This window comes from Acinonyx jubatus, chromosome D1, assembly GCF_027475565.1.
Source record: "Acinonyx jubatus isolate Ajub_Pintada_27869175 chromosome D1, VMU_Ajub_asm_v1.0, whole genome shotgun sequence".
NCBI lineage: Eukaryota > Metazoa > Chordata > Mammalia > Carnivora > Felidae > Acinonyx > Acinonyx jubatus.
The window spans coordinates 9,377,836-9,405,296 of NC_069390.1; the positions used below are offsets into that span (position 1 = coordinate 9,377,836).

The 27,461-nt window shown below is 56.4% G+C and overlaps 1 protein-coding gene across 9 annotated transcripts; it reads right to left on the reverse strand.

Moving 5' to 3' along the window:
- INCENP (inner centromere protein) lies at positions 1-27,152 on the reverse strand. 9 transcript variants are annotated; one of them, XM_053203054.1, is made up of 19 exons: positions 27,007-27,152; positions 22,998-23,144; positions 22,490-22,603; positions 20,802-21,634; positions 14,561-14,612; positions 13,685-13,742; positions 13,472-13,589; positions 12,294-12,345; positions 11,777-11,894; positions 11,556-11,690; positions 8,780-8,917; positions 6,285-6,394; positions 6,087-6,207; positions 5,741-5,863; positions 4,422-4,660; positions 4,148-4,211; positions 3,863-3,970; positions 2,269-2,419; positions 1-525 (listed from the first exon to the last, which is right to left on the reverse strand). In XM_053203054.1, exons 2-19 carry the CDS (start codon positions 23,135-23,137, stop codon positions 311-313), a joined length of 2,889 nt encoding a protein of 962 aa, XP_053059029.1. In that variant the 5' UTR covers positions 23,138-23,144; positions 27,007-27,152; the 3' UTR covers positions 1-310. The 9 variants fall into 9 exon arrangements, with proteins under 9 accessions (XP_053059029.1, XP_053059028.1, XP_053059027.1 ...); XM_053203053.1 differs by having other exon boundaries at positions 22,998-23,148; positions 27,007-27,146; XM_053203052.1 differs by lacking the exon at positions 27,007-27,152 and having other exon boundaries at positions 4,422-4,457; positions 4,548-4,660.
- Positions 27,153-27,461: the final 309 nt, after the last annotated feature.

The following is a 27,461-nucleotide window of genomic DNA, read 5'->3' on the forward strand; positions in this document are numbered from 1 at the left end:
TTAAAGGAACAGACTTTATTAATCTGGCTCTCAAACACTAGAGGCTAAAATTCAGCTGAATTCTAACAGTCTATTTACAGAGCGCTGTCTGCAGGCCAGGTGGGGCTGGGCTCGTTCTCCCCAACCACCCGCCAAGTGCAGCTTCCAAACAGGCCTGTGCGACTTGCAACCCCCGGTGCACAGAGGACGTTTATATACACACAGCCAAACCCCTGGAGACGGAACACCAGGCAGGATGGCACCAGACCAACAGAGAGGCGGACACACAGACACACGCAGGGGTGGAGACTGCTGGGAACGCCTGGGGGCCTCAGTACTTCTTCAGGCCATAGGCCAGGCTGCTGGGGACCCTGGGGCCCAGCAGGGGCGGCGAGTTCCAGACGGCAGAGCTGGTGCGCTTGTGGTAGCGAGGCTTGCTCTTCTTGAAGATGTCCTCCAAGTCCAGCGGGAGGATGGTTCCAAAGAGCTCGAGCAGGTTTGGGGGGTGGTGGTACTGGTGGATGATGGCCTGGCTTAGCTGAGTGCCTGCAGGGGACACGGAGGGTCAAGTCACTGCCTTGGGGCTCCTCAGGAGCCTCCCCATCCCCTGACACCTTGTCTCCTTCCCCACCGCAGCCACATCAGCTGCTCTCTCAGAGCCCTCTTCCTCTCCCCTTTTCCTTGAAAAGCTTTTTTTTTTTTTTTTGATGTTTGTTTATTTTTGAGAGAGAGAGAGAGAGAGAGAAAACACGCGCAGGGGAAGGGCAGAGAGAGACAGGATAGAGGATCCAAAGCAGGCTCAGCGCGGACAGCAGCAAGCCTGATACGGGGCTGAAACTCACGAACCGTGAGATTATGACCTGAGCCCAAGTCGGGCGCTTAACCAGCTGAGCCACCCAGGCGCCCTCGTGAAAATGCTCTTATTGCCTGTTCCTACTGCCATGTTCCAGCAGCTTAGCCTGAACACAGGTCCTCAAGTGCTCACCTGGGCCAGGCAACCACAACCCCACAACCACGAGGGAGGCAGCTCCTTTATTCTCCCCGTTTCAGAAGGCGGGGCGGGGCGGGGGGGACTTGCCCAAAGGCACGTAGCTCGTGACTGGGGGAGCTGGGGTCTGGAGACCGTCCAGCTCCGAAACTTCATACGCTGCCATCCTTGACTGCTGGGGTTGGCTACGTCTCTCACCGGCCCCCGGGTCCCACGGCACAGGGTGCAGGCTGAGGGGATCCCTGGGCCGAGGCACACAGCCCTGGCAACAAGGCCTCAGGAGGACCCTGGAGGTCAGGACGTAGGACAGGTGCCCAGCACTGCCCTGCACCAGGCCTTACGAACGAGCACCAACTCTCTTCATCCTAAACTCTCTTCATCCTAAATAACCCGTCTCAGCTGGGTCCTAGTAACACCCCCATTTCACAGATGAGAACTCAGGGAGTTTACTGAAGCTGGTGACGGTCAATCACCACTAGGTGGCTCCGGCCACGCTGACCCCTGCCTGCTGCTACCTCCCAAATGCCCTGATGTCAATAGTTAAGGGGACTAAGATTCTGCCTAGCGTGGAGTTCAACTGAGGTGACACCAAAGTAAGCTGTCTTCTGCAGAGTGCTGCCCCCCAGTGGGCCTCTGGGCCCTTCTGTCTGGGGAGTGAGTGGGCACCAAGCTGACCCCCAGCTCTGTAAACTCTATGAAGTGCCCACCGTATACGTCCTGGCCCCGCTCCCTTGTCACCAGGTCTGTGGTGGCCTGCTCACACACACTCACGCTCCCGTTTAAATGCTGGGGCTTGTAAACTGGGGTCAAATCCTGCTCAAGTGGCCCTGCCTCAGGGCTTTCCTGACCTCCCCAGCTGCCGGAACCCCCAGCTCCAGCTCTCGGCGCACTGCCTAAAACCGGTGACTACTCTTGATGGTATTCCTACTCCAAGCTGCTTACTTGGGTCCAACTCTCATCTGGCCCACTGGGTGAGGCTCCAAGGGGGTGCATAGAGTCTGAGCTGGAACACCCAGCCCCATGCTTGTCGGCAGCCAGCCACAATTTAACACTTTTGTTGAGAACAGAGGCACCCAATACCGTAGTTCTGGTCCCCAGTTCAACCCACTGGCCACAGAGGGCCCACCCTTCCCTGGGTGCATCCCAAGGCCCAATACAAGCTGCCAGCCCATGACGACAACAGCCTCCTGATACCCACAGCTGCCGACCCACCACCTCCAGGGTCCCAGATGTTGCAAGTGAGGAGCCAGGTCTCCCGGGGAATTCCGAGCCCCGCCCCCCCCCCCCCCCCACCCGCTTACCTCTGGCCCAGGTGGGGATGGGCTTCCGGGGATGGGCCTCGTCATCGGTGGAATCATCGCTATTCAGATCCATCCCGTAGTTATCCGGGTTGATCTTGGGGGGCGGCCTGTGCCCCTGTGGAGTCATCTGATAGGAGGTACAAGCTGGAGACTGGAGAAGATAAACATGGCTGTCAGCTCCTGTCCCCACACTCCCGAGCTGTCAGCACAGAGCCTGACGTGGGGCTCGAACTCACAAACCGTGAGATCATAACCCATGCCAAAGTCGCTTAAGTGACTGAGCCACCGAAGTGCCCCTCTTTTCTCTTAAATGTTTATTTACTTTTAAAAGAGAGAGACAGAGAGAAAGAGAGCACAAGCTGGGGGCAGAGAGAGAAGAAGACACACAATCCCAAGGAGGCTCCAGGCTCTGAGCTGTCAGCACAGAGCCCAACTCAGAGCATGATCTCACAAACCGTGAGACTATGACCCAATCCGAAGTAGGACGCTTAACTGACTAGCCACCCAGGCGCCCCTGTATCTTCCTTTTTCAAGTTAAAGTATGTTGCAAACATTCCTCCAGGTCAGTGTTTCTCCTTCAAACAGCTCCAGGGTACTCCCCTGGGCACACCATGATTCGTATTTTAACCATCCATTAGCGATGAACGTTCGGCTCCCTTCCAAGGTCTCAACGTCATAAACTACGTTGCCCTGAAAACTCTCCCGCATACGTTTTGTTAACAAGCGTTAAGCTGGCAGGAGCCTAAATGTTCACCAGTAAGGGCTTGTTAAAGAAATTCTGGTGTAAGTAATTGCCATCAACTGCACAGCCATCAAATATGAGATTTACAAGTGCTGGAACAGAGAGGTCTACAACTCACTAAATGAAAGGGAAAATAGGGAGAAAAAAAATCAAAATGCCAAATGGCATATGTTATAGACTAAATGTTGTGTGGGTACCCCCCACCCCCCAAATTCTTCTGTTAAATCCGACCCCGCAATGTGATGGTATTGGGAGGTGAAGCCTTGGGGAGGTGATTAGGTCACAAGGCTGGAGGCCCCATGAGTGAGATTAGTGCCCTTAGAACAAAGACCCCAGAGAGCCCCCTCTCCCCCTCTACCACAGGGGACACAGGGAGAAGACTGTCACCAAACACCGAGTCTGCTGCTGCCTTGACCTTGGACTTCTGGCCTCCAGAACTGCTGTTTAAGCCAGCCAGTCTGTAGCAATGTGTGACAGCAGCCTGAACAGACTAAGACAGTACGTGTAGACAGTGCCCATTTAAAACTGGGCATGTGTGTGTACGTGCGTGTGTGTAGGTTTATATGGGTAAACATACAGAAAGATCTACACCAGATTAGAGTTTTCCTCTAAGGGTGCCTTTCCTTTTCTTTACACTCTTTAAAAAAGTTTAGTTTCTTCTTCTTCTTCTTTTTTTTTAACAACAAATTCTACTTTTACAGCAAGGAAATACACCTATCGAAAAGGGTAAAACCACTTGGGCCAACCGTATCCTTCCTTTCGCATGGTCCTCATCTGTATCTGTGGCTCCAACCAGCGGGGAGCGAATAACCAGAGCTGGAGGGGCCCTCTCCACTTGGCTGCCGGCCTCACCTGCACGTCCACGGTCACATTCAGGCCTTTGCTGGCCGCCGCGGCCTCCCTGGCTTTCCTCTGCTGCTCCTCCAGCAGCCGCTCCTCGGCCAGGCGTTGCTGCTCTTCCTGGGGCCCCAGGGGCGGCCGGATATTAGAGATGGTGCATGTGTGAGCCCCTCACACCCCCCCCCCCCCCAACCCCACACGGCTGGGCAGGCAAGGCTGCTCCCGGACCGGGAGCCACCAGGCTGGCCCGGAGCTCGGCGCAGACCCCACAGGAGCCCCAGGCCCGCTCCCCTTTACCTTCTTCTTCTTCTCCTCCAGCTCCCTCTCCAGCCGCAGGGCCTTCTCCCTCTCCTGCAGCTCCCTGAGGACCAAGCAAGAGCCCGTCAGCCCAGGGAGCCGCCTCCTGGCCCAGAGCCCAAAAAGAAAAGGGCCTGTCCTTTTGCGAACCCCCAAGTGGAGGAGGGAGCTGCCTCCTGGCAACGGCTACGTGTGCCCCTTCCACGTGCTCACAGGAAGGCGGGTGTGTGACGACAGGGTGCCGCCTCGGCCAGCTGGGCAGCGGGCCCCTCACCTCTCGGCCTGGAGCCGCTCCTGCTCCCTCCTGCGTTCGTGCTCATGCTGCTCCGCCAGCTGCCGCTCGTGCTCCCGCTGCTCTGCCAGCTGCCGCTCGTGCTCCCGCTGCTCCGCCAGCTGCCGCTCGTGCTCCCGCTGCTCTGCCAGCCTCTTGGCCTCGGCCGCCCTGCGCAGCCGCTCCTGCTCCTCCTCCCTCTTCTTCTGCAGCAGCTCCTGGTGCCGCCGCTCTTCCTCATCCTGTGAACGGAGCGCCAGGTCAGGGCCCTTGAGGCCAGCCCTGGGCTGGTGAAGCCAGGGAGGAGGTCTGGGAAGGAGGGAAGAGAGGCCACAGGGCCTGCTCCCTCCCAGAAGCGACGCCCGCCCCCCCCCCCTCCCCGAGCCAGGCTCCCCAAGAATCGCCATGAAAAGGCATCTTGTGAAAATCACCTTTTTTTTTTTTAAGCTCATTTATTTATTTTGAGAGAGACGGAGTCAGCACGGGCAGGGGAGGGGGGTGGACAGACATGGGGACAGAAAGAATCCCAAGCAGGCTCTGCACTGTCAGCATAGAGCCCGACGCGGGGCTCAAACCCATGAAACCGTGAGATCATGACCTGAGCCGGAATCAAGAGCCGGACGCCCAACCCACTGAACCACCTGGGCGCCCCGTGAAAGAAAACCGCTTTATACGCAGCTGCAAAGCCAGTAGTCAAGGGTAGAGACTGGAGCCAGACTTCACCAGCCGGTGTGACACCGGGCAAGTGGCTTCAGCTCCCTGGCCTCAGTTTCCTCATTGATAAAACAGGAACAACAGTAACGACTCCACCTCACGAAGTTACCGAGTTCGTACACAGGACATAGAACGGTGTCTGGCACACAGAAAACACTAAGTAAATTTTGGTTATTAGTATTATAATCCCCTAATGACACATCTGTGTTCCCTATCGTCCTGAGACAGACAACTCCCAGGGAGAGGCAGGTCCCTACTCTTACAGGCAAAACATTCAACCCTCACGCCGACCCTGTCAGGTAGACGCTAAGGTTCCCCGAGGGAATCAAAGCCCAGAAAGGTCAAGGAACCCGCCCAGGGTCACCCGGCTGGGAAGTGGCAGAGCTGAGACTGAAGGTCTGGCTCTGGAGTCCATCCACTTGACCCTTGAACTGCCACCTGCAGGAGGCAGGTTACTGGCGCCATCCACGTCCCCAGGGTATTTGTGGAAACTCCTCAGGACTTAAAGCAACAAGAGCCGCCACAACCAACCCAACAAAGTGGGGCGGGTCTGGCGACCCTCGGGGGCCTTCTGCGTCCTTGATATGCGAGCCCCTCTGCCCATGAACCTGTTGTAGCCGCCTGAGCCTCCGCGCCTCTTCCTCCTGCTTGCGGCGCGCCTCCACCTCCTCCATCTTCTTGGCTGCTGCCTTCTTCTTGGCTTTCTCTTCCGCCAGCCGCTCCTCCTTAACCTACAGGGCCCATCCACATGTGCCCATTAGAGCACCCTCCTCACTCAGCCCTGCAGCGCGGGGCCCGGTACTGCACCCCCTGCCCCTGCGAACCGGGCCTGTTCCCCACAGCCCGGGGAGGAGGGGGGAGAGGGCAAGGGGGGGGACACCCAGAAACCACAGCCACCGAGTGGGACCTGCTTGGGGCCCGCCAGGGTGCAGCCCACCAGCCTGAGGCGCGCACCTTCTCGGTCTTCTCGTCGATCTGAGCAAACTTCTGCTCGATCTGCTTCTTCTTCTCCTCCTTCATCTGCTCCACCCGCTCCCGGGCCTGCAGCACCTTGCGGAGGCGCTCCTCCCGCTTCCTGCGGACACAGGGCGGTCGTACCCGGGGGGGCGGGGCCAGGGCCCGGGGGGCGGGGCCAGGAGCTGGACCACTTACAGCTTCACCTCCTCCAGCCGCCGCCGCTTGTCCTCCTCCACCTTCTGCCTGCGGAGCTGCTCCGCCTCCTCCTTCCTCCGCAGGTTCTCCAGGCGCTGCCGCTCCTTCTCCTGAGGCGGGCGGGGCGGGGGGTGAGCGAGGCCCACAGGCCCCAGCCAGCCTGTTACAGAGGCAGAGTCACCCCCAAAACATGCCTTCCTTCCCAACCAGACGGTGGCCTGGGGCTTCGGTCATTCTGGTGGGCAGCCTCCCAAGCACCCTTGACTGAGCCCTGCCAAGTCGCAGCGGCACAAAAATCAGGGTTCGAAATTGGACAGATGCTCTGATTATAACTATATTAAAGTGTACTTGAGAAGAGAAGGAAGATTGACATCATAGAGGGACAGACAGCTGTAAAAGTTGTGGTTAACATCTATAAAGGGGTGCTGGGTACATAAGCGTTATTTTATTATTTCTATGCGTTGTAACTTTTATACTTCGTGTACACACACTTTTATGTTTCCCAATATATGGAAAAAAAATATGGCCAAATGCTAACATAGATTACTATAGGCTGGTGAGATATGTTAAGGATGGTATATTTTCTCAGGGTGCCTGGGTGGCTCAGCCGGGTAAGCCTCCCACTTTGGCTCAGGTCCTGACCTCGCAGTCTATGAGTTCGAGCCCCGTATCAGGCTCTGTGCTGACAGCTCAGAGCCTGGAGCTTGCTTTGGATTCTGTGTTTCCCTCTCTGTCTGTCCCTCCCCCGCTCATGGTCTATCTCTCTCAAAAATAAACAAACATTAAAAACAAAAGGATGGTATATTTTCCTTCATTTTCCAAACTTCCTGTGATACAGGCACCTAACGATTCTAACAACAGCTTCTTAAAAGTACTAGTTGGTTGTTCAGCAGATCAGTGCTGGAACCCTACCCCTCTGCATGCCCAGAAAGCCCCACGGGCACGGCAGCCAGAGGGCACAGGCGGGGGCTCCAAGCTTTTCTTGGCTAAGGACAAGACTGGTACTTTCGCCCTGATGGCCAGGGCATGAGGTGGGGGCTGGGACCTGGGCCAGGGCCCCCCCCCCCCCATCACCCTCACCTGGCTCCCATCAGACTCTCATCTCTGTGCTCTGCCACCCAGAGCACCCATCTCTGTGCTCTGCTCTGTCCCTCTCCCTGCACTAGTGACTGTCCATTTCTCCTTGGCCTCTGACCTTGACTGCAGATTTCCCACCTAGAAGTCTGGCCCCAAGGGAATACAACCCTAAAGATGGAGAGAAGGGCTCCTCTGGTTGCGAGGAAGACACACCTGCTTCTGCCACTGGAGGTGGCCATAAAACTGGACTACATGGAACAGCTGTGTGAGGCCAATGTGAGCAGGCGGAGGGGAAGACCAGGCTGCGAAGCATCACTGGGCCAGCAGAAATTTACCATTGTTTTCCCCGCTAGCCTAAACTCAATGAAGTCTGAAACCCCAAAGGGATCTGAGGGGTACAGACAGACAGAACTCTGGGAAAGGCCCTTTAAATCTCACTTAAGGAGTGGGAAGGGGGAGTCTCCTGCTCAGAGTATGCAAAAACCCCAATTTTTGTTTGTTCTTTTCTTCTTCCTCTCGTGCCCCAGGCCACAAACAACCCTGTGGCAATGGGACAGCAACAGTTACAAGAACTTGCAGAGGCAAAACTCTGGGGGAGGGGGAGCTTCCTCTCCACACTACGGAGCTGTGATCCCCAAAGGTGATGAATGCTGTTGCTTTTTTCTGTCTCTCTACCAGGTGACCCCAGAGGCGGTCGTGGAAACACGCGGTAGAGCAGGGTGACAGAAGCCCCAGCTTCCTGGCTGGAGGACGGAGAGCGGGAGCCCCCGGAGAAGTGAAATGTACTAGATGCGTGGAGAAAATGACACCCTGTGGTTGTTTGTGAACTCCCAGGCTCAGCCCCAAGCTGCAGATGCATGGATCTGACCATCTAACTATTATACCAAAAACTCTGAGAATGAAACTCACAGACCACCTGCCAGATCCCATCCTGACCACTGACCAGCACACCCAGGGCAGATCCAAGAGTACCACAAAGGCTTTGAAATCGGGACACTGGAACCATGTCCCACAGAAGGAGGGGTGGGACCTGCAGCCTGAACCAAACCAGGTGGGTCGCTGTTAGGGCAAGATACCAACATTCTCTCTCTGACAACATGCGGCCTCATAACGCAATATGCAAAATGGCCAGGATATAATCCAAAACCGCTCAGCACACAAAGAACTAGGAAAATCTCAACTCCCACGTGAAGACGATCAGCAGCCACCAACATCAAGGTGACAGATTGTTAGACGTATCTGACAAAGACATCAAAGCCACTATTATAGAAATACTTCAACAGTAATACATTCTTCAGACAATTGGCGAAACAGAAAATCTCACTGCAAGCCACTTCAGCGGTCGCTATCACTACCTGGGAGGCCGTTTTGTGCCTCCTGCTCTGGAAAAGAAGTACCAGCTGAACTTGCCACCCTACCCTGACACTGAGTGCGTCTACCGTCGGTAGTGAGGGAAGACGGGCGGGCGTCCTTCCCAATAAAGACTTAGCGCCCCCTCCCAGCGCCGTGGGGTCCTGGGAGCTGTTCTGGCAATAAAGGTTACTGGGTGGCAGGAGCTGGAGAGAAAAACAAAAAGACAGAAAATCTCAGCAAGAAGATCTAGAAAAAAGCAAAATGGAAATTTCAGAACTCAGAATAAGAATAAGAATAACGGAAATAAGAAATTCAGTGCATGGGTCCAAGGGCAGAATGGAAAAGACAGACAGATGTCAGTAAACGTACAGATCGATCAATAAAGTGTATCTGATCCCAACAGAGAGAAAAAGCTATGGAAGAGAAATGAACAGAGCCCAAAGGACTGTGACGACACAGAATGATCCACCACCGGCGTGGGTGTCATCGTCACCCATGATAGAGGGGAAAGAATGCAACAATGAAACAGAATTTCTTAGAAATAATGGCTGAAAACGCTCCAAGTTTGGCAGAAGGTATAACTTGACTGGTCACCCAACCAGCAGGGGGCCGACTTCCACCCACTGCTCTGCGGTGGGGAAAGCACTTTGCCTTCTCTTTCTGCCCCAAGTGCCCACCAGACTCCTGCTTCCAATTGGGCTCAGCAAAATGTGTTTTACCCCCGACGTTTGGGTGCTAAAATTTCCCAGCACAGGTCAGAGAAATGATCCTGCGCATTGGAAATTTTGTAGAAGCAAGATTTGTTCATGTCATAGAATCCAAGTTCACCCTCTGCCCCAACCCTCCAAGGTGGGCTGGGTTGACGCTGCTCCCCAGAGGCCACCATCAAGGCCAAGGCGGTGGATGAGAAAACCAAAAGCTTATTTAGTCCCTTCGGCCTCCAGGGGCCTCGATCGAGCAGTCTCTCTACCAATCACTAAAAACCACCTCCTACTGAGTCCTGTGCTAGGTGCTTGACGGACACGACTCTGGTTCACTCGTTTCTATGAACGGACCTCTGATCTCATTTTGTAGCCAAGGAAACTCAGCCAAAAGTTAGGAAACTAGTCCAAGGTCTCAAGGTCCCTGCGATCTACTTAGGCCCCTGTCTCCTAACTAAGAACTGTCCCACTGCCACCAGATGCCCTGTGCAGGGATCTGGGTTCCCCAAAGCAGGAAAAGGCAGCTCCCTGGACCTCTTGGTCATCCCCATAAAGCCGGCCAGGCTCCCATCAGTCTGTGTGCGACATGGGAGTTCTCTGTGGGAAGAGCAAGTCGGAGTCCAGTTCACTGCTGTGGGCCCAGGTGCCTAGCAGGGGCCTAGCACACAAGTAGGTGTGTAAGGCCACACAGCCTGCTTGCTCGCATATTGGAAGGCATGCCAGTGCCTCGTTCACACAGAGGGGACCAGCCTCCTTGCAGCACAGGCAAGTTCAAGGCCTACCTGTCTAGCGGCTGAGAAGCCCCTTGACCCGCCAAGCCCCAGGCCCTCGGCTAGGGGCAGAAGCCCTCCTAATAGGAGGCCCTTCAAAGCGCCAGTGGGAACAGAGGAACGCAGGGGCTGCGGCCTTGTAACCTGGGAGACCCCAGGGAGCCAAGACTGCAGGCTGAGCAGATCCCAGCCGTGTGGGGCTCCCTCCTCAGGGCCCGTGGCCTGGCTCAGCTCTGAGGTATCTGAGAAGAGAACAGCTTCTGTGGCCTTCTCTCCAGAGGCTGCCGGTGGTGGTTCTACCGCTATCCCACAGGACCCAGCCTACAACCATGGTCTCCCCCCGCCCCCCGCTGCTCTGCGCCTCAAGGCAGTAGCTCAGGTCTGTGACCCAATAAACCTCAGTGGCTCTGGGGACCAGAGACCACCTGTCTGTTCTCTTCGCAGCCCCAGACCCTGAGGGGAAACCCGGGGCCGGGGAGGGAGGTGCTGTGGGGAAATCCAAGCTGTGGCCCCGGTAAACAGCAGCAGGCCGCACCCCCTCTGCCTCCTCTTGCTTCAGGGAGGCTCTGAGGCTCTGAGATCGAGACTTGGCCTCCTGGGGGCAGAGACAAGGGCAGAGAGGACCGGCCCTGCAGAGGGAGGGCAGCCAGAATGGCTGCGCGCCTCCAGGCAGCCACCCCCTTTACCACTCCCGCTCCACCTTTGGTGTTAGTGCTTCTACAGGTGCGGGTGGGTTTGCAGGAACAGGGCTACGGCAGGTAAGTGCTAGGGGGAGCTAGGCTACAAGGACAGGAGAAGGCTTTACTTACAACGAAGCTGCACTGTGGAGGAGAGGAGACAAGGAAAAAGCCAGGAGTTAATGCCAGGCTTGGGGACGTCCGGAAAGCAGGCCACCCTCTTGGCTACGCCAGAGTCTGCGTGGGGCCTGTGCCCTCTCATCGGCAGCCCCCCACCCCCTCCCATCTCACCAGCCCTCATCCTCAGCGAGCACAGCGTCCACGGGTGTCCCTCGCCTTAACTACTCAAGCCTCCAGAGGGGGTGTGGGGGGTGTGGGGGGTGTGGGGATGGATGGTCACGGCCATGGCCGGCCACACCATTTCTACTACCAGCTCAGGGCTCAAGACCCAGGAGCCATGCTGAGCCGGCCGAGCCTCTGAGCTGCACTGCAGAGCCCAAGGAGCCAGAACAGTCCTCAAACGTTGAGGCGGCCCAAGGCCGTAGAGGCTGGAGCTGGCCCTTGACCGGTCCCAGGTCCCAGCTGCCTTGGCCCAGATCCACACCACTCCCAGCGGCCTAGGGGACAGACCGGAGCCCTCAGCCATGCTGCCCGGCTCTAGCAAAGCACGGCCAGGGGTCCGGGCTCCCTCACCTTAGGGTCCACACGCAGGGGAGTGTTGCGCTTAATGAAGGATTTCATGACACTGCTGCGGGGGGCCGAGGTCGGAGTCATGAGCATCTGGTTCCTCTGCACGGTGTGCAGGAAGGTCCGGAGGGGCCGCACCACCTGTGGAGGAGGTAAGGGTGCAGGGTGAGGACTCCTGGGCATGGCGGGGGCCCCAAGGGTGGTGGGGGGGGCAGAGGCCCACTCACCTTGCTGGCCGGGCAGGGTGGGGAAGGGGTCTTGCTCCTGGGGGGCTGCAGCTCCTCGTCCTCCAGCTGCGGCTCCTCGTCCAGCTCACTCACAGCCTGCTTGTAGCTGCGCTTCCTCCTGCCACAGCAGGGTGGAAGCAGCGTCACGGGGCCGACCCCGGTACCCTCCCCAGGGCCCTGGCCGCATTTTATGGTGACCATAAAAGGTCACCCTGCGAACAGAACTGGGCCCAGCTCACAGGGCACCAGACTGAGAGGCGCTGCAGAGGTGGGGCCTTCCTGACCAAGTGACCGGTCCTAGGTCACTCGGCCAGGAGGATGCAGAGGGTGGGGCCTGGGATCTGGTCACCCACTCCCAGGCCCGCTTTGTCTCATAGCGGCGAGCCACCTCCAGCACTAGGCCCCGCCCCTGACCCCATTCCCACCGCCCCACCCCACCACCGAACAAGGACCTGAGGTTCATCCCCCTCTGGGCCCCTCAGAAGAGTCGCCTATACACCCCTACCCAGATGCAAACCTGACACTCTGGGGTGGCTCCTTGGGGCCATCTGCTTGGTCCGTCTTGGGCTCTGTGGAGAGAGCAATTTTGGTGAGGCCGCAGGAACAGCTCGGAGGGGTCGGGGGAAAGTGTCCTCCAGCGGCAGCCGTGGCGGGGGCAAGGCTCTCTTCCTGGCAGCTCCCAGGGTGGCCAGCGGCAGAGGCCATCAGCCTTAGCACCGACCGGCCTTGAGAAATCTGGGGAAGTCCAGAGCCCAGCATACGATCCCCAGCCCGTGGACCCCTCACCCCCATGCCTGGCCTCTGGGATGAGAACAGGAGGACAATCCCCCTGAGGTGGCCCCACCTCTAACACTGACAGCTAGGGGGTACCTTTCAGGAGCAGAAGCCCGGAAAACCGTAGACTCTAACAGACCTCTCAACAGGCTTCAAAGTCCCACCCCTCCAGGCCCATCAGCTGAGGCTGCCATGACAGGAGGAGGGGAGGGCTTCCTGTACAGGGTCCACACATGGGGCATGGGGTCAGTCGGTTTTGCTTCACTGCTCGGGGGAAGCACCAGTTCACCCCTAGCCGTTTAACCTTGCAGGGACCTTGCAGCTCGCCCGTGGGCTACGGCGCTGGAGTGGCCCTTGTCGCTGACTCCGTCCTAAAGCTGGGGAAGCTGTGGACCAAGACCTCACGGCCACAGTGCTCTTCCCACTGAGGAGACGTGAGCCAGACGCTAGGCCACCCCTGGCGGCCTGGGAGTGCCAGAGCCCGTAGCTCTCCTGCTCTCTTCACACCGGGGACCCACGAAGGTGAGAAGAGAGCCAGCGGCAGAGACATCACACGAGGCCAGGTGTTCACACCCCAGCACAGACCTCCTCCCCCTGCCCCCCCCGGGGAGGGGTCCAAGTCTGCGACCTGGCGCATTCAGTCACTACCCCAGTTCAAGCGCCCCACCCTCACCTCACCCGACTTCACACACCAACCGGCCTCGGCCACTCACGTGGCACTCGGCGACAGCTCCAACCAAAAGGTGGGCAATGAAACCTGCAGACCCAAAGATCCACGCGCCCCCCCCCCCCCCCCGGGTCTCGCTTACCTCTGGCTGGAGAGCCCAGGAAAGGGGCCCCCCTCTCCCCCAAAAGAAAGTCAGGTCAAGGCCACCAAGGCCAGCACGACCCTGGGTATCTGCACACGGCAGGAAGACTCACCTTGCCGCCCTTTGGAGGGCGTCTCCTGGCCACCAGCCACAGGCTGCGAGCCAGGTGTGCTAATGGCGATCTTGGTGGCACTGCGGGGCCACAGGGTACTCCTGTCTTGCTTGGGGCCCTGGGGGAAGCGGGGGAGGGGAGGAACCGAGGCTTTGGGGTCTGCACCTGGGCCTCAGGCCTTGAGCCCTCCCCTCCCTGGCCTGCTCGCCTTACCTCTGGCTCAGCCGCCTGTGCAGGCTCGGCCTCCTCGCTGGGCCGCTTCTGCTCAGGGCTGAAAGGAGAGCAAGAGATATGTGGGACCCGCCCAGCCAGCCTGAGTCCTCCTCACAGGAGCACCTCCCCACCCGTCAGACGCCCTGGTCTGGGTCACAAACCCACAGCGCCACCCGGGACAAGAGGACAGCAGCCAGAGCCAGGGGCTCCCTGGAGCGTCTGCGGCCTGGGCAGACAAGGGAGGTCAGCTTCTGAATTCGGTGGCATTCACCCCATCAGGGCTTGGTTCGGCATGTCAGCCGTTTGCCGGCTCCACCCCGATCCCTCGCGCCCCCATGGGTCACTGTCTCTTGTCCCTTGTGAGGCCTGCTCTCCATTCGCAGGAGGGCCAGCAAAGCCAGTGTGCCTACCCGGTTTCCCTGTCTCCCCACCTCAAGCTCTGACCCTCTGCCCCAAAGCAGGGGCAGGAGAACCCTAGTTTTAGTGATGGCAAGATGTGGCCTCAAGGAAAAGCAGTGCTGGGGTGTGATTGGGGAGCGGGGAGCAGGGAGCACGCGCGGCCGCCCTGCCGCCCCCTTTCCACCACAATAGGCACGTGGCTCCTCAAGTTCGCAGCAGGCCTCTGGATTGGACTCCCATGGAGCCCACGCCCTAGGGTAAGGCTTGGAAGAGTCAAGGCCAGGCCAGAGCTGATACCTGTGTCGTTTGCTGCCTGGTTAGAATGGGGGGAGGGGTGGCCGCAGGACCAGGCAGTCCCCACAAGGAGGGAACGCTGGGGCACGGGAAATGCTTCCACTCCTGGGACTCACCTAGACAGGAATCCATGTGCCCTGCCCAGCCCCGGAAAGGTTCCCCAGACCCTGGAACTGAACTCACCCAACTTTCTGGGGCACCTCAATATTCAGGAGCCTCTCCAGGTAACTGTGACCTGAGGGGAAAACAAAGGAATGAATGATGCCTCAGAAACTGGCCAGGTGTCACTGCTAGTGGTGCCGGGAGCCATGTGCTGGTTGGAGCTTGGCCACTCTTCATCTACAGCCAGACCTCTCCTCCCCAGAGACCACCCTTCCCTTCACCGGGTACAGAGACCCTGCCTGCCTCAGCAAATTCCCTCTGCTCCTAGCATCCTCGATAGAGCTGCTGGCTTTATGTCTCCTATTCCCTAGCTGGCAACCTGGGCCCATCTGAGAGCACACCTTGGCTCCTTCACCGGGCCGGGAATACCTTGGGAAGAGAAACCATGTCTGCCTCCAGGTCCCCAACATCCAGCATGGGGTCCAACGCAAAGCAGCTTATTCATTCAACAATTATTCTTTGAGGGCCTGCTATGTACCAGGCCCTGAGGCCCTGGGGACCCAACAGTGAGAAAGACCAACAGAGCCACTATGTAGCCCACATAACCATCCAATGATCCTGTAAAAGACACGTGGTATGTGTGATGACAGAAAAGAGCAGATTTTGAAAGCTACGGGGAGCCGAACTGGTCTAGAGGCTGGGACGTGAAGGAAAAGACGGTCACAGACAAAGGGGGAAGAGTTGAGAGAGAGAGAAGGACATCCAGGCCAATTGTTCCCAAAGGCTATTTTCGGACTCCTGAGAGTCAAGTGCCCAATCAGGGGATGGATGAGGTCTTAACCATTTCCACCCCAACACGAAAACGTAATTTCCCCCTCTGTGCTATGCTTTGCCCTGAGAGCGCAAAAGCAATGAAGCAGTGCTAGGGTGAGAGTCTGAGCACCAAACAGGTTGTGAAACCAGACTGGACCCCACGCTCGGCACAGAAAAGTCCAAATTCACTTAAGAATGTCCTGGATGAAAGAGTAAAAAGTATGAATTTTATTAAATCTAAACTTAAGTACCCTCTGTGTGGTAGAGTGGAAAGTACGTGCAGCGCCCTCTGCTATATACTCCTGTCTCTGGAAAGCGCTCATGTTTGAATCCCCAGCTCAACTAGCCGTTTTTTTCATGGAACAATTGTTAATTGAAAAGGCAACCGACAAACCATAGTTATTCAATCTTGGATATTTGGTAGACATTTTCTTTAAAAATGAACAAAGTTAGCGGTAACCTAAAAACAACGAATAAGGGGGGCCTGGGGAGCTCAGTCAGTTAAGCATCCGGCTTCAGCTCAGGTCATGATCTCACGGTTTGGGGGTTTGAGTCCCGCATTGGGCTCTCTGCTGACAGCGTGGAGCCCACTTCAGACCTTCTGTCTTCCTCTCTCTCTCTGTCCCTCTCACGCTCACTTTCTCTCTCAAAAATAAACATTTCAAAAAAGAACCATGAATATCTGCTATCAATAATTAAAAAATGATTTCCCGCCCCAAAATAGAATTTCGAAAACTATGTATACACGGCCAGAAGCTTCGTAGCTTCCCAATACCTACAGACTTTTCTGATGAGATGGGAAAACAAATGTGCTCCTTTTAAAAAAATAGATGATGAAGGGTGTCGACATTAGGCAGATGTGCATAACTCAGTGAGACAGCATTTTCCAAACGACCAAGGCATGATGCTACAAAACTGCATGTGGAGAAAAGTTGCACTCAAAGTGCAAGAGGGGTGCCTGGGTGGCTCAGTAGGTTAAGCCTCCGCCTCTTGATTTCCACTCAGGTCGTGATCTCACAGTTCGTGAGTTTAAGCCTCACATCGGGCTCTGCACTAACAGCACGGAGCCTGCTTGGGAATCTTTCTCTCCCCCTCTTTCTGCCCCTCCCCCTGCTTTCTCTCTCTCTCTTCCAGAAATAAATAAGTAAACATGGAAAAACTAAAAAAAAGTGCAAGACGGTCCGAGGTGGGACCAATGACAGTTTCTGATTCCACCCTGCAATGAGCCTTTAAGAAGCTACCACTGGTGGTGTTGAGTATGCACGAATTATCTGGGAAAAAAACAAAACAAAACACGAATATGCACAATTATCCAAAAAGACGTTTACAGTACTCCTTTCTTTTCCAACTGCGTATCTGAGTGAGGCCAAGTTTTCTTCATATTTTTTAGCCGAAACAACACAACGCAACACGGGGAGTGCAGAATCTGCTGTCTTCCTTCAACCCACACGTTAAAAACATCTGCGAGACGTGGAAGAGTAAGCAGCCTCCTCACTACAGTTTTGTTTTGGAAAAGAAGTATTTTTGTCATAATCAAAACAAAACAAAACAAAACAAAACAAAAAAACTAGGGACGCCTGGGTGGCTCTGTCGGCTAAGCGTCCAACTTCGGCTCAGGTCATGATCTCGCGGCCCGTGGGTTCGAGCCCCGCGTCGGGCTCTGCGCCGACAGCTCGGAGCCTGGAGCCTGCTTCGGATTCTGGGTCTCCCTCTCGCTCTGCCCCTCCCCTGCTTGTGCTCTGTCTCTATCGCTCAAAAATAAATAATAAACGTTAAAAGTTTTTAAAAAACCTAACGTTGATAGATAATAGGTGTGTTGTTTTTTTTATATCGGAGTATTAAATAATACTTTTAACCTTTTTTTTTGAATGTTTATTTATTTTTGAGAGAGAGAGACAGACAGACAGACAGTGCGAGCAGGGAAGGGTAGAGAGAGAGGGAGACACAGAATCCGAAGCAGGCTCCAGGCTCCGAGCTGTCAGCACAGAGCCCGATGTGGGGCTCGAACCCATGAACTGCGAGCTCATGACCTGAGCTGAAGTCGGACGCTTAACCGACTGAGCCACCCAGGCGCCCCAATACTCTTAATCTTTAATATCAAAATAATATTACTAGAGAAAATAAAATTAGATAATACTGAAATTTTTTATTAGTATTTTTTTAGGGGCGTCTGGGTGGCTCAGTTGGTTAAGCCTCCAACATCGGCTTAGGTCATGATCTCATGGTTTGTGAGTTTGAACCCCTGTCTGGCTCTGTGCTGACGGCTCAGAGCCTGGAGCCTGCTTAGGATTCTGTGTCTCCCTCTCTCTCTGAGCCTCCCCCGCTCACTCTCTGTCTCTCAAAAATAAATTAAAAACACCTTAAAAAAATTGTTTTAAATATTTTTTTAAAGTAGGCTCTTCGCTCAGGGCAGAGCCCAACACAAGGCTTGAACTCACGACCTTGAGATCGAGACCTGAGCCGAGATCGAGTGACGGATGCTTAACAAACTGAGCCGCCCGGGCGCCCCTCCGTTTTAATTTCTAATACAGTGAACTATCAGTGTCTAGAACCCTCACAATCAAGAGCTCTTTGGGGTCTTCAATAATTTTTAAGACTGGGAGCAGGTGCTGAGACAGAAGGTTGAGAGCTGCTGGTCTAGGCAGAAGGCCATGAGGCAGGTGGGGGGGGGGGGCGGTTTGCGAGGTGAGTCTGAGAGGCAGCTGGGGCGAGGCCGGCTGGGGCCCAAGGGTCTAAGGGAAGGAGGGAAGATGAACAAGGGGCTGGAGCAGCAAACCACGAGGCCCCGAGGGAACAGCAGCAGGACCCTGCTTCCGGGGGTGGGGGGAAGCCAGGCCTGAGCCGGCGGGAGGGGGCAGTTTGGGTCCAGGCCTACAATCAAGGGAGGTGCCTGCTCCCACTGGCGGGGGGCCAATAGCCAGAAAGGCTCCCCTCACGGCCCACCCCAGCTTCGTGCTGGCCGCTGAGGGAGCAGAGGGATGAAGAGAGGCCCATGTGACCACACAACTATTCCACTGGAATGTCAAGTGCCATCTGCGTGCCATTCGGGCCTCGGGCCCAGGATGGGGGCAAGGGAGATGGCGTGAGGCCTGGCAGAGGGCCGGATGGGCTGCTCCCCAATGCAGAGGTGGCCGGGGAACCCCAAAGAGGAGCCCCTCCTGAACAGCAGGACCCTCCAAAAACCCTGAAGCGGCTTCCGTCTAGCCGCTTCCGGGCCCACCTGTCCTCCCACCGCGGCACCATTTCTCTGCCCAGTGGCTCCCACCGGCCAACATGCGCCAGGCAGGGAGTGCGGGGGCATCAGCGCCCCTTCCCAGCAGCCCCTCGCCACAGTGCTCCACACCGACTTCCGGAGGTTCCCCCGCAGCGCCAGGCCTTCCAGGTCTCGCTTCCCCACAACCCCGCTGCAGGCATTTCCTGCTCCTCCAAAATGAACAAGTTGCACTCAAATCCTGACATCGAGGCTGCTTCTGGGGGAACCCAAACTAAGACCCCCGCTTCCGAGTTTGCCCGGCCAGCCAAGCCCTCGGAACCTGGGCGTCAGGAAGGCCTCCGGGAAGCCTCTCTCCCCCACGGTTAAACACCCTGCGGCTCAATTCAGTTCAGGGGCAGCCTGGCCACAACCAGACTGAGCTTCGGGAACACAGGCTTCTTGGGTTGTACCTTTTACGAATGACTGAGCCTGTGCCACATCCAAGCATTAAGATGGGCTCTCTACCCATATTCAAGGCAGGTGTTATCACCATTTAACAGATGGGAAAAACAAGGTCCAGAGAAAGGTGTGCCCAAGGTCACGGAGGCTGTGTGTGACTCCAGGGCTTAATCACCATGTTTTACCGTCCCCCCCACCCCCCCGCCCCCGCAGTTTCCCTCTTCCTTCCACCTCAAGGTGGATGAGCCCTGGCCTGGGAGTGAGACAGACTTGTCTAGAGTCTCTTCCCCGCCCTCCTTCCGGAGCTCCAGGCTGACCTGCTCCGTCACACTCTCCAAGGATCAGATTCAGGCCTGAGGTAACCACCAAGGCAAGTCAGAAATATCTCAGCCATGATGAGCATCCAAAAATGGCCCGTGTGCCAGATGCCCGGACTGCATGTCCTCAAGCCCCATGACCCAGAGCAAGCCCTTCCCAGGTGGGGATGAAATCTGGCGAGGGGAGGTGTCCTTACCCACTGGACCAAGCCCCACTCCAGGGTTCCCCACAAGGCGTCCTCGGCAAGCAGCCGGCCACCGCGGAAAGGATGAATCGTGGGGCTCAAGCCCCGGTTTCCCAATGTCACAAATTCAGTGGCCACTGTAAGCTTCAGCTTCCTCCTGTGTCAAGTGGGGAAATGCTAACAGGCTAACAGTGTTTCGCAAGGGCCAAATGAGAACCTAGTGTTTTATAAATCTTGGAAGTGCCAGGCAGATGTTGCCTACTGTTCTAATACCCACTAACTTAAAACCTGGACCTTCTTCTCCAACAGCCCCACTGCCTCACTGTCCTCTGGCTGGACCCTGGAGACAGCCTCCTCCCTGGTCTCCCTGCCTCCTTCTCTCCCTTCCTTTTGGCCATTTTCCCCACAGTGCCAGGGACCTTTCAATGACCATCAAGGGGCCACATCCTCTGCATCAATGGGGTCAAGCCCAAGCCCCTTGTACGGCACATGAGCCCAAGAGACCCTATCTCTTGCCATTTCATTCCTCTGGGTCTTCGCACAAGCTGTTCCCTCGGCCAGGGATACCTTTCCCCACAATTTTTCCACCTGCCGAAAGCCCAGCCATCCTTCTTCGAAAGCCTCCCGGCTCAGACCCCACCTCCTCCACACAGCCAGCCCTGACTCTTAGAGCTGCCTATCCTCCTCCGTGGCTCATCGCACCTGCTCCCACCGCAACCACGGTCCCCTGAGCTGGGACCAGAGGATGACAAAAATGGCTCACGTAACAGCTGAGGCCCACACAAAGAATTTTCTGTAACCTGCTCAAGGTCACAGGGCAGGTGAATTGCTGAGCTGGCACTAAATCCAGTTCTCTGTCCCTAAAGGAGCCTGCTGCCATGACAATCTACATCTCTTCCCCGCAATATCCCCAGCACAGCAGTTTGCTATCAGGAGGCCACAAACGCGGCCAATGTCTGTGAGCCTCTGCAGGAAGAAAGCCAGACACGCTGGCCCTGGGTCAAAGGCCTCGGTTTGAGCCTCAGCACGGCCATTAACCACACTGTGGCCAATCTCCCTAGACCTCGGTTTCCTAATTTGTTTTCCAGATTTGCGCTGTCCAACACGATAGCCACTAGTTTAAATCTAAACTCAATAAAATGTAATAACTCTAAAAAATTCAGTTCCTCCATCACGCGAGCCACATTTGGGGGCTCAACAGCCACACGCAGCTAGCGGTGGTTTTGAGATGGGGCAGCAGAGATATGGCACATTTACCCCATCGCAAAAAGTTCTAGGGACAGCTCCTTGCTAGATGGTTCCCCAGAGCCACTCCAGCTAAGCCAGGCACCAAGGACCACTCACCACACCCCTACCTCCTGTTGGGCCCCCAGACTCACAGATGATACGGGCGGAGGCAGCTGGCTCTTCAGTGGCTTTCTTGCCAATCCTTCTGCTCGACCTGCGGACTGGCTTCTCCTGTTTGGCCACCAGGGAGTACTTCTGGGCCAGCGAGACCTGGCGGCCCGGGGAGGACGGGGCAATCAGGCTGCGCCGCACGGATTGCGGGTCTATGTGGGCGCCCGTGGGCGTGGAGCAGTTATCGGGCAGGATGGGAGCCAGCACCCGCTCCTGCCACGGCGAGGCCGGAGAGCCCGCCAAATCCTGCGGGCCCGGGGAGGCCTGCGCGATCCTGAGCTTGGAGGCGGACCGGCTGGCTCCGCCCCCTCGGCCCTTGGGGTCCTGGGGTGTAGCCATCAGAGAGCTCACGGTGACAGACGCCAGTCTCCCAGCCTCCGGCTTCTGGGGTGTTGATTCCTCACCGGATATCAAGATGCTGTGGGAGGCGGGAGCCGTGGCTACAAGGGACGGAGTCGGGGAAGGAGCCCGGGCAGACTTGAGCCGGCCCAGGTGCAGCTCGGCACTCTGGCGCTCGCTGACGCCGATCTCCACCACAGGCACCAGCGGGCCCTGGGCCAGGCTATTTTCAGGCTCTTTGGCCAGCACTGTGGGAGACTCGGGGATGGGCGAAGGAGCAGCCAATGCTACGGTGGCTGCCGCCGCCGCCGCCGCGGCCGCAGCCCGGGTCACCCGCCGCAGGACGGAGCCGTTCTCCCCGACCACCGTGGCCAGCTTCTCCACCTTGTCCTTGCTGCGGAGGTGCCGGGAGCTCAGCTGGCTGCTCCGGGTCCTTCTGCGGGACAACCTGCTGGAGGCAGCAGAGCAGAGGCTGAGACAACCCAACGGGGCAAGGGGTACCCCCCCCGAAAATCGAGCAGGGGGCACCAGTCTCCCCAGGAGCCACTAGCTTACATGGAGTAGGAACCGGAGGGCTTGGAGGCAGAAGACCAGCCGAGACCCGTGGCCGCTCCTCTCTTAGCCTGAGCCTCCTCGCCTATAAACTGGGATATTACCAGACCTCACAGAACTGCTGGGAAGACTAAAGTCATTACAAACTTCCCGCTGATTGAGGTCACACTGTGCCAAGCATCTCATTGGAGGCTCTACTCCACAAGGTGGCCCTGAGAGGCAGGGACCATCCTTCTCACCTTAGAGATGAGGAAACTAAGGCTTAGAGGTAGATAATGAACCCGAGGACACCCAGCTGTGCAGGGGCAGAGCTAGAATGCGTACCCTGGACCACCTGACCCCAAGACCCAGCCTCTTTCCCCCAGTACACCGCAGCCCACGGCCATTTCCATGGACGTTATCAAGTGCAGCAACAGGCAGAGCCCCTGGTCCATACCTCTGGCTGCTTTGACCCACGCGGAAGGATGGATTCTCTTTCTTCTCCCACCTCTGAAAAATCCTTCCCAACTCCAAGGCCCAAGCACACATACGTGAACATGCACACACACACAGCACACACACACACACACACTCTGGACTCCACGGTCCTGGGTCACACTTTGTTTCCTTGGGGCATTTCACCCCTCAGCACGGCCCACAGGGTACCCACTACTACTCCCGCCGGCCTCTGCTCCCAGTTAACCCCTGCGGATCTAAGTCTCCTGACGGGCTCCAAGCCTCCAGACCCAACAGGCCTCGTTGGCCCTCCTCCCACCTTTTCCGGATGGGGTCTCTGTTCTCATCCTGAATGTAAGAAACCCGTCTCTTCTTCCGTCGGTTCTTCTGAGAAGGTGTTTTGGGCATCAGCTCGGGCTCCTTGCTGAATTCACTGTTTGGTACGAGGCGAGTGATGTTCATGGCTGCCCGGGAACCGCCAGCCCACTTCCCCAACCCAGCCTGGCCCCAGCCCTTTCCTGGCAGTGACAAGTCAAGCTCGGATGACCAGCACCAAGGTCTCCTAGGCCACGTGGAAGCCCCGTGCCAGGCCTGCAGGGCATCCTCCCGGAGACGCAGAGGGGAGCAAGGCTACCAGGCAAGGGTCTGCAGCGCCACCCCGAGGGCCAGCCCAGCACCTCTCCTTCCCTTTCCCATCACGTGAGGGCGGCCCCCAGCACCAGGCACTCTGGGGGAAAGCCCGGCAGCCTGTCTGTCTTGCAAGTCAGGTGGGGAAGCAGGCTGCTGTGTCCCCACCGCGCCCCCTGCCAGCTCGGCCCTGCCTTTACCTGGTGAACATGCGTTGGGCCTCCTCCTCAATCTCTTCGAGCCACACCAAGTCCTTATTGTCCACGTTGCAGATAAACTCCATGAGCTTCTGGTCACACAGCTCCAGCAGGTGAATGGGCCCCGGGGCTGTGGACCCCATGGTGGCTCTGTCTGGTGAAAGCAGACAAGAGGCACAAGGGCTCAGGGCTGGGGGCTGGAACCTGGCGCAGGGGAAGGGCCTGCCGGGCCGCAGCGCCCATCGCCGACGACCACAACCACCCAGTACCTGAATCAGAGCCCCTTCCTGCCCACAGCCCCTCCCCTCCACCCAGAGATGCAGAATTCCAAACGCCAACCCACCGGCAGTCAGTTTTGCAAAAAAGAAAATGCTCGTCGCCCACCCACAGCACGCTGCCCCCAGAAGTCCACACTTCCCAGCCAATTCTGGTAGCAATAGTCCTTACAAGTGGCCTTTTCGGGGGCTTAAAATGACAAGACATGGCCACCTGCTCTCCTGGATCAGGGAGAAACTGCAGCCGGCACAGGACCCCTCTCTACCTGCCCAAACACAGGCCTGTGGGTTCTCCTCTTACTACCTGTGGGGGGTGGGCAAAGGCCAGACACAGCCACCCTGAGCTACACACAAGCTGACCCCTGGCATCAGGCCAAAGAACATGGGTTCCAACTGCTCCTTCAAGAGGCCAGTGAACACAGGGTTCTGCATTCCAAAGGAGTTGGTAAGAAAGCAGGGGTCTAGAGACACGCTCGTCTCCTCTAAGAGTCCCCACAACCCTCTCCCTTGAGCTGAAAGGTCTTAGAAATGGATGAGAGAGCAGAGGGAAGTAGATAAGCAATGTCTTATTTTTAAGAGAATACAAAATCTACAAACCCAACATCCTCCTTTTTTTCTTTTTTCTTTTTTTTTTTTAACGTTTATGTATTCTTGAGAGAGAGAGACAAGAGTGTGAGCCAGGGAGAGGCAGGGAGAGAGAGGGAGACACAGAATCCGAAGCAGGCTCCAAGGCTCTGAGCTGTCAGCACAGAGCCTGACGACGCTCGGGCTCAATACTCATAGACAGTGAGATCATGACCCAAGCCAAAGTTGGACGCTTAACCAACAGAGCCACCCAGGGGCCCCAAAACCAATGTCCTCTTAAAAAACAAAAACACGGGGCGCCTGGGTAGCGCAGTCGGTTAAGCGTCCGACTTCAGCCAGGTCACGATCTCGCGGTCCGTGAGTTTGAGCCCCGCGTCAGGCTCTGGGCTGATGGCTCAGAGCCTGGAGCTTGTTTCCGATTCTGTGTCTCCCTCTCTCTCTGCCCCTCCCCCGTTCATGCTCTGTCTCTCTCTGTCCCCAAAATAAGTAAACGTTGAAAAAAACAAAAACAAAACAAAAACACAGGGGCGCCTGGGTGGCTCAGTTGGTCGGGAGGCCGACTACAGCTCAGGTCATGATCTCACGGTCTGTGAGTTCGAGCCCCGCATCGGGCTCTGTGCCGACAGCTCAGAGCCTGGAGCCTGCTTCGGATTCTGTGTCTCCCTCTCTCTCTGCCCCTTCCCTGCTTGCTCTCTGTCTCTGTCTCTCTCAAAAACAATAAACATTAAAAAAATAAAATAAAAAACAAAAAAACCCCAAACCAGCAACTCATGCATCCTCCTTAAGGCTGTTGTTATAAAATCATCATTGAAGCCCCCACCCCACCCCCAGAGGAAGAAGTATTCATTACAGTCACAGCAGGGGCTCAGTAAATATCCACACAGGGGAATGAATATGTGTCATCAGCCATAATAACAGATTGCATATCTTATGCCCTGGCCACCACCCTGAAAATCAAGAACCAGGCTGACAGAGCTCAGCCTCTCACCTAAGATGGAAGCTCCTGGAAGGAGGAGCTAAGTCACTGATCCCTTGCCACCTTATAGAGCTTAATACCAGGTCCTGTGGCAGCTTCACAAGACTTCTGGAGGCCTGATTTCCAGGGCACACTAGCCTTTGTTCCTCAAGCCAACGTCTGCCCTGTATCTGGAAGCTTCTGTCTCCTAATTGCATAGCTTACTCCGCACCTGGATCTCAGCAACTCACCATCCCATCCGTCAATTTCAATTCTGGCATAGCACTTGGGGGACTGTGTATCTCTTTGCTTACAAAGCCTGTCTCTGCCCACTAAACATTTGCTCCCTGAGGGCAAACCCTGGTCTGTTTTGCTTGCAACTGAAAGCCCAGAGCCTGGCACAGTGCCTGGCATGAGAGGAATACTTGTTAAATGAAATCAATTCCATCTGTCAACTCTACACCTAGAAATAAACATCCTACAGGTACTTCTCCCAGGCATACACACAAGGACACCAAAAGAGTTCATTCTATACACGTTAGGGCACGCCATACACAGGTTAGATGCCAGGGACAGAGCTAATTGGGGCAGGGCCAGTTGGGCAGGGCGGCAGAAGCTTTGGACAGGGACAGCTCTGAAGCCAGCCAATCACAGGCATGGCCTCTCCGCTGCCATCGCCGCCCCCCCCCACCCCCGCCACTCTGTCCCAGAGCTCAGCCCTGGCAAAGTGTGGGACCCCAGAGGGAGGCCAGGAAAGAGAAAATTGTTTTAAGGAAGCCAAAACCCAGACAAAGGTTCACTAAAGAGCTACAACAAGCAACAACTGCTATCTTTCTTTCCTTTAAGTATTTGTTCAAAACAGCAAAGTTGATGAGAGCTTCTTTTGCAAAGTGCAAAAAAGTGTTTGGGCTTCTTCCATGGGGAAGTTTGTCCTTAGAGACCTCAGCTTGGCTATTTGAAAAGGGTCACTGGGCCACCTGGGTCAGTCTGTTGAGCGACCCACTTCGGCTCAGATCATGGTTTCATGGTTTGTGAGTTCGAGCCCCACATCAGGCTCTGTGCTGTCAGTGCCGAGCCTGCTTCAGATCCTCTGTCTCCCCCCACCCCTCCCCTGCTCATGTGCACGGGCAGCTCTCTCTCTCAAAAATAAATAAAACATGAACAAATACAATAAAAACGATCACCGTAAGTTAGAAAAGAGGTGACTGAGAAAGGAGGGATCAGCATATCAAGGAGGCTCCTGTAAAGAACGAACAGCAAAAAATCTCTGGCCAATCTAAGAACCTGTGTGCACAAACCAGGAACACCCAACATCCCACCAAGGGAGAAGGGAGCTCACTTTCCTCCCCAAATACTTCCCTCATACCCTACACCAGACCAGAGGCTCCACCGGCCTCCTTTGCAATGCCTGTTTTTTGAGGTGCAGGAAGTCGGAGACTTAACCGTCTACCACACCTTAGTGAGAAATGGTCATGATCATAAACAGCTGTTCCACGGAGGCCTGTCTCCATACTCAGGTGGGGCATCATCCCATTTAACTCTCACTACAACCTCGAGGATACCTATGTGCAAATGAGGAAACTGAGACAAAGAGAAGTTAAGTCGAAGTCACCTAGTATGTCAGGGGCGGGGCCTGGATTTAAACTGTGCTCTTAACCACAAGCGATATCACCTCCTCGATTTCAGTCTCTGTAAGGTAAGGCCTGCAGGAAAGGCCACGGCCGCCGGATGGTACTGAACCGCTGACGGTGAACGTCCCTGGGGAGGAACAAAATGAGGGGCAACATTGGCCTCCGGAAATGGTCAATTTAAAACGTTGCTCAGCTCGGGGGGGGGGGGGGGAAGTGTGGAGCGTGGGTTAACTGTACAGAAATGTCATCGGGCATAATTCCGGGTTGGTGTGCGCTCCCTGCGCGTCCAGGTCAACAAAGGGCTTCCTAGCACAAAACAGGATGCTAGGCACCCGGGAGGTGGGCGCGGGGGATTACGTTTTCGGAACCTCGTGACCTAGGTGGAGGGTAAGGGGTCATCTCAGGCCCCAGGACCAAGGCAGGTCACCACTTGGAAGAGGTGACCCGTCCATTCCCAGGCCGCGGGGCAAAGGGCCGGGGGTGTCACGCCCCCAGTCCAGAGTTGGCGGGAGGGTAAAAACTCGCCAACCACCCCCAGCCCCGCCGGCCGCCCCGCGCGCACTCACTCGACTGCACCGCGTCTCCTAAGTGCTTCTCTGATCCAAGTCCGGCGGCCACCCCAGCAGAGCCTCCCGCGGACCCAGACCCTCGGCTCCGGATCTCCAGGGCTCACCACTTCGGAGAAGCGATGGGGCGCTACAGCGCGGCGAAACCTACGAATTTCAAAACTGAAGACTCGACCAATCCCCAGTAAGTTTGTCTCGACGCTACAAAACTTTAGGCCAATCAGAGAAGAGAAAGCTCCAGCCCGGCCGCCTATTCGCTACTCGGGTTGGCAGTCTGCGGGACTAAGAGGCGGGGAAAGGAAGCGTTGAAACTTTAACCTGCTCAGCTTCCGGGAGCGGCGGCAGGCGGCCGACAGAGGAAGTCGCCCTGGGTGGGGGAATGCGCGCCCAGCGCCTCTCACGCCGGAACTACAAGCCCCAGCATGCCCTGCGAGGCCCCGCCGGGCCGATACCTT

Bases quoted from the DNA above. Each gene is read 5' to 3' on its own strand.
- INCENP (XM_053203054.1), bottom strand. From the start codon at position 23,137: ATGGGGTCCACAGCCCCGGGGCCCATTCACCTGCTGGAGCTGTGTGAC. The intron at 14,613-20,801 runs GTAGGGGTGTGG...TTTTCCCCTCAG, and splicing joins GTCTGGGGGCCCAACAGGAG to GTCACAGTTACCTGGAGAGG. The intron at 6,208-6,284 runs GTAAGTGGTCCA...CTGTGTCCGCAG, and splicing joins CGGCTGGAGGAGGTGAAGCT to GAAGCGGGAGGAGCGCCTCC.